This window comes from Macaca mulatta, chromosome 15 (genome assembly GCF_049350105.2).
Source record: "Macaca mulatta isolate MMU2019108-1 chromosome 15, T2T-MMU8v2.0, whole genome shotgun sequence".
Classification (NCBI taxonomy): domain Eukaryota; kingdom Metazoa; phylum Chordata; class Mammalia; order Primates; family Cercopithecidae; genus Macaca; species Macaca mulatta.
In genome coordinates, this window is record NC_133420.1 from 20,657,683 (window position 1) to 20,680,653 (window position 22,971).

The following is a 22,971-nucleotide window of genomic DNA, read 5'->3' on the forward strand; positions in this document are numbered from 1 at the left end:
ATGATGAATGTGTTTGAGGAACAAGGGAAGGTGGTTCAGGAAAACTAAACAAACATCTACCATACAAAGAAGTCACCAGATGCTGTCTAAAGGAGATGGGTCAAGAAACTGTAGCAAAAGCACACTGGTAAATATATGGCAGAAACTACTAGAAGAAGCCACTTAAACTGAAAGTGGTTGCCTCTGGGGAATAACGGGGGTGTGGAGAGATGAGTGGTGAGTGTTAATTGTTTCACTAAATCTTTCAGTACTTAGTGATTTTTAAAATTCATGTGTATGTAATGCTGATAATAACTTTTTTAGGTTTAATTTTTTTAATATAGGGTTTGTTTGCTCAGGAAATAACAGCATTTACTCACACGTTTTAAGCTTTCATTACAAGAACCATAAACTGCAAACCTCATCTGAATTTGAGGGTCCCTTAGATTTTAGAGTTTATGGGAAGCCTCAGGAAGAAACCATCAGAACTACATACGAGAAAGTAAATTGTCTGCTTACCCAGAGTCAAACAGATACTAAAACCATTTTTGTTCAAGAAAAGAGATAAGGAAGTAAGGTTAAGGAAAATTTCACTAAGTATAACTTCACTTCTAGTAAAGTTTAGAAGTCTTGGGGCACCCTGAGATTTTCTTCCATAATATTGATCATGATTGTGCTTGACTGTATGATTACATTTGTGTCTCCCTCCACAAATTATGGACTCCATGAGGAGGGTGACCATGCTGGCTACATCCACTCTACTGATCCCTGCATCTGGTATGATTCCTGACACAGAGGAAATGCTGCCAAAATACTTGCTACATAAAAGAATCATGAGAAAAATAACAACAAGTGAAAAATCCAATTACTTGGAAAATTTTGAATATTCAAATAATTCCTGGGCAAAAGACCAAATAAAAGCCAAGATAATGGACTATTTACAAGCCATATATAATTAGAATACTGTACGTTAAACTGTGTGATGAGGCCAAAAGCACATTAGGAGGAAACTTTGTGGCTTTAAATTCATTTGTTATTAAACAAGAACTAATATAAATCAACTAAATATTCAACTCAACAAGCTAAGAAAATAGTGGGAAAATGGGAGAAAGAAATCAATGGGTAAAAGTAGAAACTGGCACGTTAAAAAACAAAACATCAAACTAAAAAAAGCTAAACATCAAACCTATAGAAATGATTACTAAACCTAAGAGCTAATTTTTATAAAATATCAATAAAATAGGTAAAATTTCTATTAAAATGCAAAAATATACAACATAGGACTGAGAAAGGGGCTATAACCACATATGCAAAATGAATTAATTTACAAGGTAAAAACAAAGTCCCTGCTTATTAATTTTGAATCACTTTCATGGTGCAAAGGATAAATGGGACTCACAAACCATGAGGTCAAAAGCCAGGAAGATCACAAATCTTGGAGAAATACCTGAAGAAGTGGATGGCTTCTGGAAATTTCCCATCATGCTCTGAGTACCTTGTATGTGGCACTTGTATTTGACTGATCACAAACCACCGTTCCCCTTTCTAGTAAAGCAGTTCAAATCTGGAAGTTGTCTCCATGGAGGAGAAAAAAATTTCTCCACATTTTCTTTATGAGGACTTCGGTGTCTTGCTCCCTTGCCTCGAGAGCATATTTCTTGATACATGGAAATATTTATTAGCAAAGAGCCTCCTGCTCCAAATATGTTAAAATTGGCTTAAAATTCCATTTCAATTCCAGTGTCTACTGTTGATACGGAAAGAATTTTTAGTGTTGTGGATAATCTATGGACCAATGGATTCAGCAGACTAAGTATGGAATCAGTAAGGAAACGAACTGGAATTTTTAAAATAATTTTTTACTTCTTTAGATACAACATGCCCATTTCTGAAAAATAAAAAACTACAATGTCACATACCTAATATAAAATATTAGACGCAATAGAGACTACTGTATGTAACATGAGGAAAAATTGTAACTGAAATTTAGTGGTATTCTGGCTAGCTGTCCATGTTTATCTTTGACTAAAGCTATTTTAAACCCTGTATAGACAGAAGTTAATTTGTAGAAAATGTAGTAATGTAAATAATTCCTATTTACAGAAAGGCAAATAATGCCTCATAGAATGCTACTGATTATCACCTTCGGAATAGTGACTAATTTCATATCAATTTTTAAAGTGATTTTAGCCTTCCTTACCTGATTATAAAAGTGCAGTACTCTAGCTTCTCTTTTGATATGGTTGTAATATCTTACTGGTTCTCTCCTTAATCAATGAGTTAAATAAAATCTTTGACAAGTATTCATCTTATATGAGTCATGATTTTATCTTTTTAAAAAATCATCCTGGCCGGGCGCAGTGGCTCAAGCCTGTAATCCCAGCACTTTGGGAGGCCGAGACGGGCGGATCACGAGGCCAGGAGATCGAGACCATCCTGGCTAACGCAGTGAAACCCCGTCTCTACTAAAAAATACAAAAAAATAGCCGGGCAAGGTGGCGGGCGCCTGTAGTCCCAGCTACTCGGGAGGCTGAGGCAGGAGAATGGCGTAAACCCGGGAGGCGGAGCTTGCAGTGAGCTGAGATCCGGCCACTACACTCCAGCCCGGGCGACAGCGCGAGACTCCCTCTCAAAAAAAAAAAAAAAAAAAAAAATCATCCTTAAACAGTTACATGCACACATATATACATGTATCCAATCACATGCATATACACACACATACACAATCCTGTAGGACAATTTTCTCATTTATTTCTAATAATTTTTGTTAATTTTTTTATTCCACCCATGGCAACCCAGCAGATATTCCCACAAAGACCCAAGAATAGAGAGCCGGGAGGTTGAGTTTGATCCCCTAACATATGTTTGCCGAGGGCCCATTCAGGGTCCAGATCTGGTCTGGCAGTGGGCAGAGTCAGGTACCAAATACACATCTCATTTGTTCAACCTAGCTCAGCAAGGAAGGATCAGAAACACTACATAGGAGAGGGTTCTCTAGGGGAAGAACAAACCCTATTACCCAAAGAAGGAGCTGCAGGAAGAGACAGTCCTGAAAACAAGTCTAGAGGGATTTCAACAAGCACAGATGGGGCTGGAGAGGCCCCAAGGCCACAAAAGGCATCAGCGCGGGCCTGGAGGTGGACACACAAGGGTTGTTTAAGGAAACAGCAGTTTGGCTAAAGTGGAGGTAAGTGTTGCTTTGCATAAGACTAGAAGAGACAGGGGAGAGATGGAAACTCTCCTTTTGACAATGTGTGGTTTTGACTTGGGCATTTGGATGCCATAGACATGTGAACACCATTTTGACTGCTTATTCTACTTTTCCAGATACTTCAGCTCAACTTGCAAACAGGGGAACAATCACAAACTGCTAAGCATGAACAGTGAATGGAAAAGAATGAGTTGACTATGGCCATGTTTTAACAGAAAATTCCTCGGGCCAGCTCTCGCATCTCTTGCACACATGACTTGGGGCTCTGAGTTGCTGTGTTGCTGGTGGTAGCAGATGCACCGCTGGCCATAGCTGAAAGGTTTATGGTTTGTTTTTTAGGGTCAGGAAGTAGGTATGAAATCTTTTGGTGTTTGCTGCCAATGTCGAAATGCCTCTATTATGTCCTCAGCATTCTGCAAGACACTCAGCACCCACCAGCTTACATCATGTGCCACATCCCCAGATGCAAGTTTCTCTCAGAAACACTCATGAGGACAGACCAATTCTCTCTCATTCTAGCTCAGTCTCTGTCCTTCACTCAGAGGCATCACTGAAATACAGGGTTGGAAGTCCACATGATGGTTAAAAACTGGCTGACAAAATATTCATTATCATAAAACTGAAGGTGAAATAAATGCTCAAATGGCAGATCAAAAAGAAAAACTGGCATCGGAATGGTTGTATCTGAGCACAATGCCGCTCTGGAGGAGTGATGGCACAGAGCCCCCATCCTAGCAAGGTGGATGAGGGGTTGAGGGAGAACACTAAAAACTATCTTTAACCAGGGATGTGAAAACCTTGAAACTATGTTTTGGAGAGATCGCTCCAGTAGCGGTGTGAGGGTGGCCCAGAGAGTGCAAGTCCCGAAGCAATGAGACCAGCTGAAAGAGGATGACAGTTCAGGCCATAAGTAAAAGGGCCTGTCATACAAGGATGGAAGCCTCTGCCAATCCATTCGAAAGAGTCAAAAATAATAACAACAACAGGTAATACCAAACCCTCAATATGAGCCAGGCATAGTTCTAAACATTTTTCCAGGTATTTACTCATTTAATCCTCACTGTTAGAGGTAGGCCCAGGGCTCAACTCAGGTGTCTGATTTAAGAGGCCATGCTCTCAATCTCCATGCCCCTCATTTCTTGGTCTGAGGTCCCCAAACCAATGCAGATCATCAATGCCAATCATATGTAATATGTACTCAGATCCCTTCGCTGCGTAAGGTACAGGCTGGGGTGACAATTTCTCATAGATGAGTTTTTCCACTCATGCTCCTTTGGGGCTGTCCTAGGCTGGAGAGGGACTTTTTGATGCAGCCATACCTGACGTGTCTCTCTGATTTCTGTGGGTAGCTGATTTCCAGCCCCCATGTGTGTGCAGCCGGACTCTCCTCTCTGTGCAGGCATTACAACCCTAGCTCCCAGCTGCAAAGGCTTATACACAGCAGTTTCTCTGAACTCTGCTCACTGTTTTGACTCTGAGAGCACTTTATTTTTAACACATGGTGACTTCCCTTTCTTGGCTTCTAATTTAGCTTTGCTTGTTGGTTTTTTAATTTGGTTGTATTTTATCCAGAATTTGTGTTTGTGTGTTTGAAGCAGGAGACGGGGAGGGAGAGGCTTATTTCTCAGTCTACCATATTGCCTAAGAGCCTAAAACACAGTCTGTTAAGAGAGTCTTCTGGCACCCACCATCATCTTCCTGGAAACCAAAGTTTGATTTCAGACATGCCAAGTGTGAGCTGTCAAAGGAACATGCAAGCAGAGGGCTCTATGCAGCAGACAGCTAGAACAGGGTTCTAGGGTACAGGAGAGAGACCAGGGCTGTAACTGAAAAGCCAGCCATCACTGGGGTACAGCAGGTGACACCTGAAGCTCCCCAAGTGGATGAGACCACCAAGGGATAGCAAATGGATCAGGGAAGGTGGAGAGGTCACCGCCTTGCAGAAGATCCACATCCATAGAAACAAAAGGAGTCAAGAGGAAGAAAACTAAGCCAAGGGAAAAGAGATTTTTCAAGATGGGAGTTATGAACAGTGTCCAATGTTGTAGCAATGTCAAGGAAGATGAGGGTGCAAATGTCAGCAGATCTGACTGAGAACTTCTGAGAAGCAGTTCCAAGCCAGGCTACAAGGAATGATGAGTATGTGTGAGTGAAAGCTGCAAATGTTGGTTTCCTCTGCATCCATCTCCTTATTGCCTCACCTGACTCACCTCCCACCTGACCAAATGCTCAGAAATGCCTCCAAAAAGCAGCTCAGGCCTATCACCACCTTCTCAACAACATCAGAGGGTGGCTACCACTGCGGCACTGCGTCAGACAAAGGGGGGCAAAGGGCACTTCCTGGATGAAGGACTTTGAATTCCAAAGTATGTGAATGTCACACATCTGCTGTCCTGTGATATTTGCCAAGTGGCCTTAGTTCTCTTAGTACAAGGAGCGATTCTCTGAATTGCACAGCTCAATGACTGTGTCCCCAGATATCTAGGATTGACAGCCCCATTCCCAAGATCGTTCCCCTCCCAGGTCACCACCCTCCAGACCAGGCCTCCTGACCCATCGGCTATGATTTCCTGCCTTTCAAGAACTTCAGTTTTCACAATGCTGCGGCAAATGAGTCAAACTCTTTGGATCAATTCAGTAGGAAAGAGCGAATCACTCTGGGAACATGCACAGAGCAAGAAGAGCATGTACGTATGTGTGCACACATGTGGTGTGTGTGTGTTTACGCACATGCGCACACATGGCATGTCTAGCACCTGACTGTAATTACTGTAATGAGTGACTCATCCATACTCTAGGAATTCCATACCCCTAGATCACTCACAAAGCAGTCAGTCTCCTCTTGAGATCACTCTAATCAAAGAAAAGGTTTCATCAGCTTCTCAGTTGCTCAAGCCCAAAACCTAGGACTCACCCCTCATTCACTTCTCCTCATCTCGACATCTCATCCAGCACACAACCTGTCAGCTCTCCCCAGCATATCCGGTATGAGCCTGCTGTTCTAAAATCCCCAGCCACACCCTGATCCTGCCAACATCCCCTTGCTCCTGAATTCTGCCCTAACCTCCTGAGTAGGCCCCCAGTTTCCACTCTTGGTCCCCATCCCCCACCCAATTTGTTTTCCACAGTAGCAACAGTAATTAAAAACACAAAAACCAAAGAGCAACTGGAAGCCAGATTGTATCCGTCTCCTGTTTGAAATCCTTCACTGCGCTTGGAACAGAACCTAACTCCTCTCCTAGGCTTTCAGCCCAACATGATTGGCCCCGCTGCCCAGCCACTGCCTCGTACGTCCATCTCCTCCTGGCACGCTGAGCTCTGGTCACGCTGACCTCTGAGTTCCTTGTTCACATCAAGCTGATTCCTGTGCAGGGCTTTGCACCAGCCATCTCCTCTGCCTGGGATGCTCATCCCCTCATCTTGGCATGACTGGTTCCTTTTTGTCATTCAGGCCTTGACTGAAAATACATGGCTGAATGTACGTTACGCCTGTACTTCAGTATGACATTAGGGAAGTGAGGCCCTCCCTAATGCCACACTAAAGCAGACACTCGGTCATTCTCTGTCATGTATTCTGCATCGCTTTTCTTCCAATTTGACAGCTCCCTGCTGATCACTTCATGTATTCAATAAACATTTATTGATCACTTCTTCTGCCAGCCAGACTGGTCACGTTTATTCTCCCTGAGTAACATGAAAGCCCATGAGGACAGGGTCCTTGATTACGGCTTCAGAACCTGACATTTGAGAAATGTTTGATTTGCAGAATGAATAAGAGCCACACGGTGATGTGTACTCAGGAAATCAGAATTGGCTGCTACAACTTCCTGCTCAGGTTTCATGGCTTTAAGGGAGCCAATATTCCAAAGTCGTCACAGTGCTGGGGTAAATCATTCCCCATCTGCATTTTTCCAGGCCAGCTATGGTAGCCTTCCTGTTTGTGTATGCAGACAGCATTTATTAAGGGCCTACTGTGTACAGGCCTATGTTCAGTGTCAGTCTGTCCTGTCTAGCTCACGCAGCAGCTAGCACTTAGCAGCCACCCATGGAGAGGCCAACAGGACGCCCTGCCCTAGCTTAATGATCAATTCTCTGGAGGTCATCCATGATGTGGCCAAGTAACAGGTATCCTACCACACCTGTAACTCCCTTCCACCAGGTTTCCCAGATATTCAGGCTTTCAGTGCAACCCACAGGGACGGCACAGAGAGCTGGCCTGCCCTGTCCCCGGGCCCTGTGTGCTAGCTGCATTTCTCTAGCCCCATTTCCAAAGCAGTGTGTCTATTTGTCCCTGCCCTGTGCCCAGCCTGATTCTCTCACAGGTTCTTATCATTAGCAAGCCATCCAACACACCCGCCAAGAAGACGGACTGTGGATTCCAGCAGGACAAGGCTGTGTCATGCTGGTTCTGTCGCTCACTAGCTCTGGATCTTGAACAAGTCATTCTACCTCTTCAAACCTCAGTTTTCCTCCTCTGCCAAACAAAAACTATCACAGCACTGACCTTTGGGGATGTTACGGTTGGTTCCTCCAGTGCCACCTGCACCTCTCTACTCTGTGGCACATGAGGCCTCACCAGTTCCAACTCAAAGGACAAGTGAGCAGAGAGGAAACAGCTCTCTTTGGGCAACATTTCTATGGCAATCTCATACCAGAAATTAATAGCAAAAGAAAGATGCATTGCAACTCAGGACAACACATACAATTCAAACAACAAATGTATAGTGGCTGGGCACCAAGGATACAGAGAAAAATCAACATCATCAACGAGGCATGCAGTCAAAAGGGGGTGGCAGACCTATAAACAAAACTGCAGAGTCGGTGCATGCTCCACCCTGCGTGCTGTTATCAGACAGGTGCATCAAGAATACAGACAGTGGAGTCTGCCATTCCACTGGGGATGAGGGTGATTTGGATGAAATAAAAAGATGATGAGTTTGGCCCCCTCTGTTTCCTAAATGCTCTATGCCAACCGTAGTCCTTGGATTAACAAGACATGTCAGTGAGAGGGAAGAGTCTGATCTGAAACAAAGGCTGAATAGTGGATTCACCAAGAACAAGCAGCTACCCCACAAGTGACCTTGGAGACCTCATGTTGTAATCCACACAGTGTGTTTCACCTCCTATCTCCCTGACACAATATTGTGGCAGTTGCCATTCTTATTTCCTAGGATGCTGCATCTACCCACCTTTTGCCCTGGTAAGTGGCTCTCTGTAACCAGGGAAACAGCCCTGGCTCAGCCCTTAGGACACAATAGGGAGGTTTCTCAGAATAGGAACAGGGACATGTTGTTGCCCTGAGTCTCCTGCTCTTTGGTGACATGTAATCTTAGCTCCCTGGCATCTTCCTCTTCCCCACCAGCTAAATGCCCACTGAGGTGCAAAGACAGGAGCCAACCAAGGGAAGCAGGGGAGCAACAGAAGCCATGGTATAAACAATCCAAGGAATGCGTGGCCAGAAGGCGTTTGCAAGGCAGCCTTCAAAGTCCTGCTGCAGCTCTCTGGCTCACTGGCTGCATGTCCCCTCCCTGACGGGCCCTCCTCTGACTGCTCTTTCTGCTGCTCGCCAGCAACCAGGTGCCAGGCCAACAGCAGCCACAGCCAAGACAGACCCAAATGCCCGGGAGGTACCGGTAGTCTACCAATCTTATTTTCCAAGTTCCTAATGCAATACTTATGGTACAAAAGGGAAAACAAAAACAAAAATTAAAAAAATAAGAGCCCTCTCTTATTTTGGGTGACAGGGGGTAGGCTGGAATTGTCTTTTTTGTTCAGTAGGGTATGGTGGTTAAGAGCATGGATTCTGGAGCCAGGCTGCTTAGGTGTGATCCCAGCCCTGCCACTTAGCTGTGGGACCCTGCATAAACCATTCTGTGTCTGTTTCCTCATCTATAAATGACAATAGTAACAGTGCCTATCTCAATGGGCAGCTGTCAGAACAAAATGGTTAATATACGTAAAGTGTTTAGGGGTCAGGTATAATGGCTGACACCTGTAATCCTAACAGTTTGGGAGGCTGAGGCAGGAGGACTGCTTGAGCCCAGAAGTTTGAGACCAACCTGGGCGACATAGCAAGTTATCATCTCTACAAAAAACTTAAAAATTAGTTGGACGTGGTGTGGCCTGTAGTCTCAATTACTCAGGAGGCTCAAGTGGAAGGACTGCTTGAGCCCAAGAGGCTGAGGCTGCAGTAAGCTGTGTTCAGGCCACTGCACTCCAGCTGGGTGACAGAGTGAGACGACGGATGGACGGACGGACGGACGGAAGGAAGGAAAGAAGGAAGGAGAGAGAGAGAAAGAGAGAAAAAGAAAGAGAGAGAGAGAAAGAGAGAAAGTAAGAGAGAGAGAGAGAGAAAGAGTGAGCATTTAGGGCAGTGCCTGCCACATGTTTTTATCTTGGCATATGTGTGAGGAAGAATATGACCCAGATGGCCTGAAAGGGAGCTAGGTGAATATGCCCATGCCTTTGAATGGGTCCTGGGTGCAAATTCCATTCCAGGCTCCCCAAGGAAGTTTCCTCTCTCTCTCTCTCTCTCTCTCTCTCTCTCTCAATCTCTCTCTCTTTTTTAGAGATGAGGTCTTACTCTGTCACCCAAGCTGGAGGGTAGTGGCGTAATCATAACTCACTGCTGCCTTGAGTTCCTGGGCTCAAGGGATCTTCCTGACTCAGTCTCCTGCGTAGCTGTGACACAGGTGCACACTACCATGCCCAGCTAATTTTGTGAATTTTTGCAAAGATGAGGTCTTGCTATGTTGTCTAGGCTGGTCTTAAACTCCTGGCCTTAAGCGATCCTCCCACCCCCAGCTTCCCAAAGTACTAGGATTATAGGAGTGAGTCACTGCACCTGGCCTGGAGGTTTATTTTCATTACAGCAAAGAACCATCAACAGGAGTGAAGACCCAGCCACCTTGAGCAGGGCCTGTCAAGCCTAACAGAGTGGTCCTGGGTACTGCTGTGACCTGCTGCTGCCCACTGTCCTGGCAGTACACAGCATCCCCTGGAGGACATCATCGCTTCATCCATGGGCCTGGCCCTATCACTGAGTGGACCATATCTCTGTGCAAGACCCTTAGACACCCTAGCCCTCTGTGCTAACTATCTCTGCCTCCACCAACTGTATAGCTTATAGGGATCGTTGAGATTTACAATATTGCTGACAGTAAAGTCTAGGCATTATGAGAAGATTCAAAAATCATCCCTCTGGGTCCTCACATAGCTCCCAGCAATCCAAGAAACAATAACAGCATCTAAGTGATGGAAAATTCATTTTAAAAAGAAATCTCCAAGCAACTTTTGAAAAAAAAGCCTTACTGGTCAGAATGACTTGGAATCACAGGGCTGGCAGCAACTGCTAAGACCGGTGGCTTCCAAACTTGCTTTTGACCTCCAAAGCCATTGCTCAGTCGAAATTCACCCAAAAGTCCAGTACATAAAACTGATACAAACAGAGCTGCTCTGGTGGAAATAGTGCCCGAACCGCCTGCTTGGCAGCATCTCTCCACAATCTCAGCCCCTGGTGGCGCCCAAGGCAACTCTAAGGAACCCCTGGGACTCCACGAAGCACTGATGGAAAACCAAGAATCTACGCCAACCTCCCCGAGTAGATACGAGAAAATGAGTCGCACAGAAGTCATGCTCTGAATGGCATCTGAATGCAAACCCAGTTTTCTGACACTGGGCTAAAACTTCTCTATTTTGCGAGGACTAGATCTATGGAAAACGGCAATTTAAAGAAACAAGGCTCATTTTCGATCACCTACAACATAATCCCTGAGTATTTTAAAGGCCCTTGAACCAGCCAAGTAGGAAACAGAGCCCAGCCCCACGAACTGGCAGAAAGAAGTTCGGAAATGAGTTGCAGAAGCACATCTGACAATTCCATACAGTTTCTGTCAGTTCCGTGGGATATAAACAGGTCTCGAAAGGCTTGTGCTGTGTGGCTGTGAGAGACCCCAGATCAGGCAGGCCAGGAGGTGAATGCTAATGAGCTATGGAAATAGCAATTACTTCCCCCATGTCAGGCACTATGCCAAGAGAAGGAGGATAAAGAGGTCTGAGATATTTTTAAAGTATTTTTACAGCAGAAAAAGTTTCCTACAAACTCAATTATGTAACTATCAGACTCCACCTCTGAGCTGAAATTATCCAGGGCCTTAGGAAAAAAACCCGTTTTTTCCTACACGGGGGTCACAGGTTTCTCCAGGGAAACTTAGCGGTATGGCTAGTGACCCAGGGCAGCTGCGAACCATCAGCCCAGAGACCTTCCCAAGGGCAGTTTGGAGCCTGCCAGAGGAAAATTCCAGCCAAGTGGAGGGCAGAAGTCACGCTGCTGACCCGGTCATCACACATGACATGGTGGTGTCCAAGAAGATCCACTCTGGGGGATTCTGACCCCAGCCACGTCAGCACCTTCATCATTCCCTGGTGCCAAAATGGGGATGGGGTCAGTGACGGAGTGAGGATGCCTACAGAACCATCATCAACTCATCGTAACTCTGTCATTGACAAAGTATAGACAGTAAGAGAAAGGCTGGGGCTTGTGGAATAAAGAACTTCACCAATGAAATGATAGCCGAAATCAGATAGACTTAGGGAGATTAACTTACGGCCCAGGTTTTTGTCAGTCTGAAGATGGGAGCACTTTGTAATGCTGACACCACAGACATGAGAGAATGAAGGTTGTTGAGTTCTAGAAGTTTCTGAAAAAAAGATACGGAATAGATTATTTTGCTGCTATAAACAACAGAACAAAAACATGCTCAAGTGTTACCAAATGTCATATTTATGAAATTCAATTACACTTAAAAATATCTCATGTAGAAAACATAGTTCTAAGGAGTTCATAGAAACCATATGCTTTTTTTCTCTCAAATTGTCAAAAGGTGAGTCTGCATCTAAAACATGTGCAAAATTTCATAAGCTGACTAGTCTGGACAGAAACGTGGCACGGGGTAAGGTTTGATAATGTGCATTACGTCTTTTTTTAGACAAATCTGAATACTGTCCCAGCAGGCTTTTGTAAACTAAAACCCCGACTGTGCCAGCAGCATCAATGTGGGTCTTCTATGATTATCTTAACACCAGAAGGAGACAGAGGCCGAGGAAAGATGGTACCAATAATCTGCATAATCCCTCTCAGCTGGGAAGGCAGTGCTCGGGCTTCCCCATCACTTGACCATGTTCCTTTGAACCAGACCCCAAATTAGTGAGAACATTTGGATTCAATTCAGTCTCAGACAAGTTTCTTACCAGGGAGGGAAACAGAATGAGACACAGCCGAGTGTAAGTGCAGAAAAATGCAACTGCTCTGTTCCTGGTTTTATGCTACCGGAAACTTGCTAACAGGATGGGGGTGCCGTTTCTCATTCTTGGGAGTCAATGAAGTTTGGGTTATTAGGCAGGCTCTATGGAACCAGAAGACCTGGTTCCAATCCCAGCTCCTACTACTTGTGTGTCCTTCAGCAAGTTACCTAATCCTTCTGAGCCTTGCTGTCCTCATACTTAAAGTGTGGAAGGCAATCACGGCACTTCTGCCACATGAGATAGTGCATATCAACTGCCTAGACCAGTGGCTGGTCCCAGGGCAGGAGGCTCAGTACAATGTGAGTCTCAGCCTTGTCTTTTCCCACCCCTGTCACTTAAGTATTTCCAAGCTCAGGTGCCCCTTCCTCTAATATGTCTTTCCTGACCGTGTCCCCAAAGAAGTCCATGCATATCTGTAGCACACTGGATTGTACTTGCTTTGTACTTGCCTCTCTCTCTCTCACCCTGGGCTGTTTCCTGAGAGCAGGGACAAAGTTTTATCTACCACCGTGTCTCTCATACCCAGTACGGTGCCCAGCACATTGTAGGGGCCTAGTGAAATGCATAAAGAAAGGAAAAGCCCTTATACTTAGTCCTCACAGCTCTATTCCTGCTTGGAAATTTCTCTCTCACCACATGAGCTATTTCATTTCATACATCTCGTAACATTCTCTAATTGTTTCCTGTGTATAAGAATAGATTATCTAAGTGAGCTGAATTTCATTCCATGTATCTGCATTGCTACGCCTGTCACAGAACTTCTTTTTAGAGCTGAAAGGGCTATGGAAAATTATCTAACCCACCCCTTTCATTTTATAGATGGGAAAACCAAGGCCCAGAGAAAGGAAGGGGCTTGCACAAGGAAAGACCCAGGGCACAGAGCCAGCATGACAGTCTGCCACACAGAAAATGGCAGAGATTAAGGAGGGATCACTTTGGATTCCATGGGTGGGCCCCATAAACACATTTCCAAACTGACAGCCCGGGAGGACTGGAACCACATCCTACTTTCTCTTGTGGCCCAGCACAGAACTGATTGACAACAACAAATATCTTAAGCCCAGCACCAGTTCCAAGTACTTCAGGAGAATGCACAGGAAGTAAATGTGGGCCGGGCGCGGTGTCTCACACCTGTAATCCCAGCGCTTTGGGAGGCCAAGGCAGGCGGATCACCAGGTCAGGAGATCGAGACCATCCTGGCTAACATAGTGAAACCCCATCTCCACTAAAAATACAAAAAATTAGCCGGGTGTGGTGGCGGACGCCTGTAGTCCCAGATACTCGGGAGGCTAAGGCAGGAGAATGGTGTGAACCCGGAAGGCCAAGATCACGCCACTGCACTCCAGCCTGGGCAACAGAGCAAGACTCCGTCTCAAAAAAAAAAAAAAAAAAAAAAAAGGAAGTAAATGTGGCCATTGCTCTTAACATAAATAGATGATGCACTTAACCTGCCCATGAGGCCAGCAGAGCAGCTTCCCTGAAGGCACAGAGGCATGACTCCGATTCCTGCCCTGCCACTGACTGGCCATGGGGGCAGCCCTGAGCATGGACACTTCACCTCTCTAAGCTCTCCTTCCTCTGCAAATGGAATTATAATCATATGAGCACTGAACATGACCAGGTCAGTAAAGCAGCTGACCATAGCATGGTGCCTGGCTCATAACGGGCCTCTGTAAAGGGCAGCTTTCCTAGGACCTGGGTGGGAAGACAACACATGCATACATGAAGCAAGAAGCGAAACACCCAGCACAATGCTGCAGCCGAGAGTCAGGCAAGCCTGAGTGGTTGAAACCAGTGTATAGGGAGGAGCTGCTGGGCATGAGTGGTCCAGGAAGGCCCACGGGATGGCACAGCATTCCTAGAGATAAGGGAAGAGGAGGGAAAAGGTGATGCCCAACAAGGACAGAACCTATCAGGCCAGGGGGCAGGAGGTGGGGATGGGGGGCTGCAGGGTCATCTGGCCCAGACCTGAAGCTCAGTGGGAGGTGGGTGGGGTCTGTTAACCGCTGACAATATTGTGCAGGATGTGATGATATCACAAGCATTGAGCATTGACGCTAACTAAAATCTATCAACCCCCAGAACTGGCTAAATCTAAAGTAGGAGAATGAATGGATTCCAGGGACAGCCTCTGGGTCCTGCCTTGTGGAGAGACTGTGAAAGCCCAGGTAAGGAGAAGGGCTAGCTGCCAACATTATAGGGTATGGGGGCATGCTGCCAATTTGCACACAAGGTGCTAGGGGGCTGGTGAGCACCCAGGCAGGTCTAACAGCTGGCTCTACCTGGGGAAGTCAAGCCACAGCACCCTGTTTGAACTGTGCCCAGCAGGCCCACAGCAAAGCAGCTCCCAAAGTACTGAGGAAACATATTTTTAGGGAGGAGGTGTGAGAGAAAAGGGAAAGGAAGGAAAAATAATAATAAAAAGCTTACCTTGGCTATTTTCACAAAATGGCTGAGGATTTCTGCCCTTATTTTTAAAGTCTGTGCTGTTAGAATTTCTCGTACAACCCAAAAACTGACCTGTAGAGTCAAATACACACACACACACACACACACACACCAGAAAAGTTGTTAATTGCTGGACCAGCCATGTCACCCATGCCCACCGCTGTTCCGGGATTTCCAAGAGGTCAGGAGACTGGGAGAGGACAGCCGGGGTCACGTGAGTTAAAGAGTTCCTCTACAGCACCCAACCCTGCAAACGGGCCGTGTTTTCAGCGTCCTGTCTCCAGCGCACGCTGCAGTGGCCAAGGGAAAGCAGCACTTTCCTCATCATCCGGGGAGAGCTGGGCCTCCGTGACACAAGTCTCGAGAAGAGCTGCTGGGAATCCTGAGATGAATCAGACTGAATTCCTGCTCAGAAGGATCCCAGTTGTGGGGAGATCATGGATGATGGGTGGATGGAGGGACAGACGGACACATAGCCAAAGGGACATATACATTGGCAGGACCACTTGTGAGGTCCATATCCCCAGCCAGCCCTACGATGAGGAGGATTCATCAATATTTGCACAATTTTAACAAATTTAATTTTTCAGGAGAGGCCCATCCCATAACGTAAATGATATGGAAGTGGAAGTATCTCTTTCTAAGTTCCATAAAGCAATGCAGGTTACAGGGCATGTTTTCCTGGAGACAGCATGCACCAAAAAGGGTATGCTGGTAGCTTTGGTTCAGAAGCCCATTCGTGCTTGACCTCTCACATACTGCAACAGCCCGAACCCCTGTGTCTGATGGTGGAACAGGAAAGTCATCTACCAGAGTGGAGCTGACTCACATGGCACCTCAATGCAACGGAAGAAACTCATGCCAAGAAATGCTGGGAAGTGGCTAGCTCTTCCTGTTTATGTTTCACTTCTGTAACAACAGTTCTATGTGAAACACAGATGCCCAAGAGTGCAATGACAGCACTACAAAGAAAGGTGGAGAGCCAGGCAAAGCACGGGGCACAGGGAGAATTAAAAGGAAGGCAAGGCATCTAAAACCCCTAAACTTTACAGGGAAAAATATAGTTAAGGATATTCTAGAGCTAATAAAACAAGCTTACTGCTGCAATAAAATGTATTATCGTTATTGAAATACAATCACCTTTCAAACAGAAAGCAAAGAAAGAGAAACCAAGATTCAACAATGTGCTTTTTATGTTAAGCAGGAGTATTATAGAAATGTTTTCTCAGTGTAATTATCTGTGGTTGCCTCCAGGACATGACTGGGTTTCCACAGAATCATTTTTTCCAAGGAATTGCCCACAATTAAGTTCAGACTCAATATTTACTAGCCAGGTGCAGAAAAAAGTTTTTCTAAATACAAAATGGAGTGCCCATAAACCTTACATTTTGATGCCACATTATCACACTCAAGCGTGATAGTTTACATGTATAATTTAACAGATTCCTGCATGTCAGAGAATCATATGTTTAAGGCATATTATGGAACACGGAAGCACTGACTCTGGAGCTGCAGCACACATTGTGCAGAGGCAACTCTGAGTCAACAACTCGATTCAGCAGAGTTCCATGAAGCCCCTTCTGTGTGCGGGTTCCAGGCACTGGGAGTCCAGACCTTCCTGAAATTGAGGTGACCAAAGGAGGAGGCAGAATCCTTAAGGAATCACTATATTAGAAGGCAGCTGGTAATCATGGCCATGGAAGAAGTTCAAACCGTAAACCAAAGTATGAGAGAGCTAATAATGATAGAGGAAGGCTTCTCGAAGAAGACAGGCCTTGAAAGATGGGTAGACTTTAAACAAGAGAAGACTGAAGTGTGGCTATATGTTCCATGACCAGGGATGGCTAGGTAGTGTTGCAGGAGTACTGTGGGTGGGGGTCATGAATGAGGATGAGGGTGGGGAGGGAGAAAAAGACCAGACTGGGTGTGTGGTGGGGAGGGTAGGACTGGTGCAACAAGGTGAGAGGAAGGAGCTAAAACACTATTCTACACAGGGACTTTCAGAGGCTTCTGAGCAAGGTGATAGATGAGATCCTTTGGAAGGATAGAGACACCCATTAGAAAACTGATGCAATGGTCTCAGTGAGATATGAGGAGGTCTGAGCCAGGGCCATGCCAAAGGAGATGGAAAGAAGAGGGAGATAAGGAAGACATTAAAAAGGTAGAATCAGCATAGTTTTAAAAACTTTTTATTTTATTCTCTTTTCTAATGACTGAAGAAAAGAAAACTTAAGCTTTTAACTTCAGAAGTTTGATGCAGAAAACAAGGAAAACAGAGATAAGTACAAAAAGAAAGAAATTTCAGTCTCACATATAGATCAACATTATAAACACTGTGGTATGTGTCCTTCTGGTCTTTATTTTCTTTTTTTTTTCTTTTTTTTTGAGAGGGCGTCTCGCTCTGTCACCGAGGCTGGAGTGCAGTGGCACGATCTCCACTCACTGCAACCTCTGCCACCTGGGTTCAAGGGATTCTCCTGCCTCAGCCTCCTTAGTGGCTGGGATTACAGGCATGCACCACCACACCTGGCTAATTTTTGTATTTTTAGTAGAGATGGGGTTTCACCATATTGGCCAAGCTGATCTTGAACTCCTGACCTCAGGTGATCTGCCTGCCTCGGCCTCCCAAAGTGCTGGGATTACAGGCATGAGCCACTGTGCCCGACCATCTTCTTTTTCTCTATATAGAACATGTTTGTCTTTTAAAACTAAACTGCTGTATATTAATTATATATCACAAGAATTTTTATAAGTGAATATTCCTCTACAATTTTTAGCAGCTTCCAAGTATTTCATCATAGAGAAGTATCATCATTTTCTTAAATAACCCTCTACTGTTGAATAGGTTATTTCTAATTTTGTTGTAATAATGCTGAGATGAACATCTTTATACATATGTTTGTACACTTTTTATTGAGGTCCTCAGATAAATTCCTGTAAAGTGGAGTGAATAAAAGTGTGTGTACCTGTTTTCAAGAGTATATGTACGGCCGGGCGCGGTGGCTCAAGTCTGTAATCCCAGCACTTTGGGAGGCCGAGACGGGCGGATCACGAGGTCAGGAGATCGAGACCATCCTGGCTAACACGGTGAAACCCCGTCTCTACTAAAAAAAATACAAAAACTTAGGCGGGCGAGGTGGCGAGCGCCTGTAGTCCCAGCTACTCGGGAGGCTGAGGCAGGAGAATGGCGTAAACCCGGGAGGCGGAGCTTGCAGTGAGCTGAGATCCGGCCAGTGCACTCCAGCCTGGGCGACAGAGCGAGACTCCGTCTCAAAAAAAAAAAAAAAAAAAAGAGTATATGTAAAAAAACACGGCCTCCAAAAGGTCTATTTGTTTACTCCTCAACACGTTGAAGCAGATCCATGTTGCCATACACAGTCCAATACCAGTTACTATCATTTTTTTTTAACTAATTCAGTGGAAAAAAATGGTATTTCACAGTTTCAATTTCACATTTCTTTCATGACTATTCAGGTGTTTTTTGTTTGTTTGTTTGTTTTGCTTTTTCTCAGTTAACATTTTTTGTTCCAAACACTTATAGGTCATTTGTACTATTTGCCTTCTGAATTGCCTATGCAGGTCCTTATGGAGAACTATCTTTCTACTGGGACATCTTTCCTTCCAACCTCAAACTCCTGGGCTCAAGTATCCTCCCACCTCAGCCTGTCAAGTAGCTGAGACTACAGGCACACATCACCACACCTGGTTTTTGTTGTTGTGGTTGTTGTTGTTGTTTGTATGGATGGGGTCTTACTATGTCACCCAAGCAGGTTTTTTTCTTATTATTGATTGACAAAAACTCTTTGTGTAGCAAATAAAAATACATGTTGTGAGTCATATATTGTACCAAGAGCATGTAGACATTGGTACTCTTATATACTGTTTGGAGGAATGGAAATCAGTAACATTTTGAAGAACAACTTGAACATATCTTTCAAGATGTTTAAGGTATAGTCTCCCTAGAATATTTACCTTATAAAAATACAGAAATATAGGCCGGGCGCGGTGGCTCAAGCCTGTAATCCCAGCACTTTGGGAGGCCGAGACGGGCGGATCACGGGGTCAGGAGATCGAGACCACCCTGGCTAACACGGTGAAACCCCGTCTCTACTAAAAAATACAAAAAACTAGCCGGGCGAGGTGGCAGGCGCCTGTAGTCCCAGCTACTTGGGAGGCTGAGGCGGGAGAATGGCGTAAACCCGGGAGGCGGAGCTTGCAGTGAGCTGAGATCCAGCCACTGCACTCCAGCCTGGGGGACAGAGCGAGACTCCGTCTCAAAAAAAAAAAAAAAAAAATACAGAAATATAGAAACACATACATACAAGCTTTCATTGAAGCACTATCTACAATTTTTAAAAGCCCATTGATAGCGAATTGGTTATGCAATTTACACTACCACCTCAAACTCTGAAAGGAAGTCACTAAGCTCAGCCAATATTTAATGAGTGGGAAGTTACATTCTACCTTCTTGAGGTCTAATTTACATAGATTATTTGAAATTCTTCTGCATGAGAGATTTGCCAATTCTCTCGCATTTATTTCTATCAGTATAGACTTGTGAATATTTATTTTACACTTTGGGTTACAACTCAATACTGTTATTACATGCTGCTCAAGTTGTTCCAGCTTTGGCCTTCGAGAGTTCTTTCAGTTGGCTCCTGCATCCCTTTGACATAACCCCTGTATTGTTTTTGTTAGTTTGAGCACTTCCTTACCTTCTGGCAATACAATATGCAACAGGCTCATATTCTATATTTCTTGCCTTAGTCTTAAAATTAGTCATTTCTCCAAGGAACATTGGTTCCTTTTACCAAGTAACAGTATTAGAAACCAAGATTAGCACAAGACAGGTATGAAGTATGCTTGTTGCTACTGGGGTATCATCGTTTCTGGGTCCTCTCAGCTGGCGGAGTCAAGAAATGTGTGTGTGTGTGTGTGTGTGTGTGTGTGTGTACTAACCCATGCCCATACACATATCTATAAAGATTTCTATATGTAACCATCTACATCTGCATTAAGTTACACATGAGTTCATACTGATGTCTCCAACTGTAACCCATTACCACACGGATCGTTCTAGCCTCCTCACACTTAGCTTATCTGTAATTTCCCACTCCAATAATGAGATTGGTTCCCACCATCTGCCACTCATTTCCTTATACTCTCTTATATTCATCCATTTCTTATATAGTTTGATTCCAGTATACAAGGATAATGGTTTCAGAATTGTTACCCGTCCCCCTAGGGAAACAACTTTATCAAATAGAGTATGATGCTTATACGTAGTTCCTTTGTCTTTAGTCTTATAGGCTCCATTCTATTACCGATTTACTTAGGTCAGCAATGTTTTCTCTCCCCCTCCTTAGTGAGGTTGTTCACACATTTATAATAGATTCTTTTGTTACATTCTGCTGTATCATTTTATAACATTATCTGTAACAACATGTAACATTTTGTTACATGTTGTTACATTATAAGATTCCTCAAGTTGAATTTAAAAACTTTGTATATATTAAGGTTTCAGGGGGCTGGGCTAGGTGGCTCACACCTGTAATTCCAGCACTTTTGGGAGGCCGAGGTGGGTGGATCACGAGGTCAGGAGATCAAGACCACCCTGGCTAACACGGTAAAACTCCATTATCTACTAAAAGCACAAAAAAAAATTAGCCAGGCGTGGTTGGGGTTGCCTGTAATCCCAGCTACTCGGGAGGCTGAGGCAGGAGAATGGCATGAACCCGGGAGGTGGAACTTGCAGTGAGCCGAGATCGCACCACTGTACTCCAGACTGGGTGACAGAGCGAGACTCCGCCAAAAAAAAAAAAAAAAAAAAACTTTCCTCTTGGTGCTATAAAGTTCACAAATGCACTATGTCATGTATCCATCATGATAATATCATATAGTTTCACTGCCTTAAAAAAACAAACAAAAAAAAACCCAGGCTTCTCCTATTTAGCCCTCTCCCCTTTCCAAAGCCCTGACAAACACTGATTTGTTTATCATCATCTCTATAGCTTTACCTTTTCCAGAATGTCAAAAAAGGAAATATAAATGTAAAAGTATAATTATGTTGATAACTTGATTGATTTGTTGCTAGCAAGAACATCTTCTTTGCTCTGTAATAAACCAACAATAATGATTCAGGAGGAGGAAGAAAAGAGAAAAGGAATCCTCCATATGTAACCTTTCAAGACTGGCTTTTTTTACTTAGCAATATGCACTTAAGATTCATCCAAAACATAAAGATGAGAACAACAGACACTGGGGACTATGAGAGGAAGGAGAGAGAGGGGGCAAAGGCTCAGAAACTACCTATTGGGTACTATGCTCACTACCTGGGTGACAAGATCATTCATACCCCAAAACCTCAGCATCATGCAATACACTCATGTAACAAAGCTGCATATGTACCCCAAATGTAAAATAAAAGCTGAAAATTTTTTTTTTTTTTTTTTAATATTCGGGCTGGGCATGGTGGCTCACGCCTGTAATCCCACACTTTGGGAGGCTGAGGCAGGCGGATCACCTGAGGTCAGGAGTCCCAGACCAGCCTGACCAACATGGAGAAACCCCATCTGTATTAAAAATACAAAATTAGCCGAGTATGGTGGCGTATGCCTATAATCCCAGCTACTCAGGAGGCTGGGGCAGGAGAATCGCTTGAACCCAGGAGGTGGAGGATGTGGTGAGCTGAGATCACGTCCCTGCACTCCAGCCTGGGGAACAAGAGCTAAACTCTGTCTCAAAAAAAGAAAAAAAAAAAAGTTCATCCATGTCTTTATGTGACTTGATAGCTCATTCTCTCTTTTTTGGATGAATACTATTCCATTGTATGGATTTACCATGGTTCATTATCCATTTACCTTACCTACTGAAGGATGGTATCTTGGTTACTTCTGATTTTCAACAACTATGAATAAAGGTACTATAAACATTTGTGTGCTGTTTTTTGTGTGTGGATATAAGTTTTCAGATCAGCTAGGTAAATACTTAGGAGTGCAGTTGCTGGACTGAGTGTCTCATTTTGCATTCCCACCAGCTATGAGTAAGAGTTTGTGTTGCTTCAGATCTTTGATGGCAACTGATGTTATCAGGGTTTTTTGCTTGTTTTATTTAGACATTCTAATAGGTATGTAGTGTTTTGTATTTCCCTAATGATAAATAATGTTGAGCATCTTGTCATATGTTTATTTGCCATCTGCATATCTTTGGTGAGGTTTCTTCGGATCTTTTGATCATTTTTTAATTGGGCTGTTTTCTTATTGTTGAGTTTCAAGAGTATATTTTGGATACAAGACCTTTATCAGATATGTGTTTTGCAAATATTTTCTCCCAATCTGTGTTAAGTCTTTTAATTCTCTTTACCATGTGTTTTGCAGAGTGAAAAAATTTAATTTTCATAAAGTCCCAACTTTCTTTTTCTTTCATGAACTGTGCTTTTGGTGTTTTATCTGATAACTCATTAATAAATCCAAGGTCGTGCAGGTTTTCTTCTATGTTTTCTCCTAAAAGTTTTACAGTTTTGTCTTTTACATTTAGGCCTATGATCCATTTTCAATTAATTTTTAGGAAAGGTCTAAGGTCTGTGTCTAGGTTCATTTTTTTTTTTACATATACACACAAATATTTAAATTCTTCCAGCACCACTTGTCCTTTCTCCAAGATCAGCTGACCATATTTCTGTAGGTCTATTTATTGGCTCCATCGACCTATGTACGGGATCAATTCTGTCACCAATACCATGCTGTCTTGATAACTGTAGCTTTACAGTAAGTGCTGAAATCAGGTAGAGTGAGTCCTCCAATTTTGTTCTTTTTCAGTATTGTGCCGATATTTGATATTTGTAAAACAGCTTTCTAGGACTTTGATTGGGATTGCACTGAATCTATTGATCAAGTTGGGAAGAACTGACATCTTAACACTATTGAGTCTTCCAATCCATGAAGATGGAATATTTCTCTATTTATTTGCCTCTAGTTTGATTTCTTTTATCAGTTTTTGAGGTTTCCACATTAACAGAACCTGTACATATT

General features: G+C 43.9%; 1 protein-coding gene across 50 annotated transcripts in view; it reads right to left on the reverse strand.

Moving 5' to 3' along the window:
* Positions 1-22,971, reverse strand: part of RALGPS1 (Ral GEF with PH domain and SH3 binding motif 1) — a 309,094-nt gene that overhangs the window by 161,726 nt on the left and 124,397 nt on the right. For 39 of the 50 annotated variants that reach the window (XR_013405554.1, XR_013405551.1, XR_013405552.1 and 36 more), the window contains 2 exons: positions 14,924-15,013; positions 11,797-11,889 (listed from right to left, as the gene is read on the reverse strand). Coding sequence is in view for 45 of the 50 variants with exons in the window: in XM_077967951.1 (XP_077824077.1) it covers positions 11,797-11,889; positions 14,924-15,013 (183 nt within the window). In the remaining 5 variants the exon portion in view is untranslated. The remainder of the gene's footprint in view (positions 1-11,796; positions 11,890-14,923; positions 15,014-22,971) is intronic. The other 11 variants (XM_077967959.1, XM_077967942.1, XM_077967960.1 and 8 more) reach the window with 1 other exon arrangement.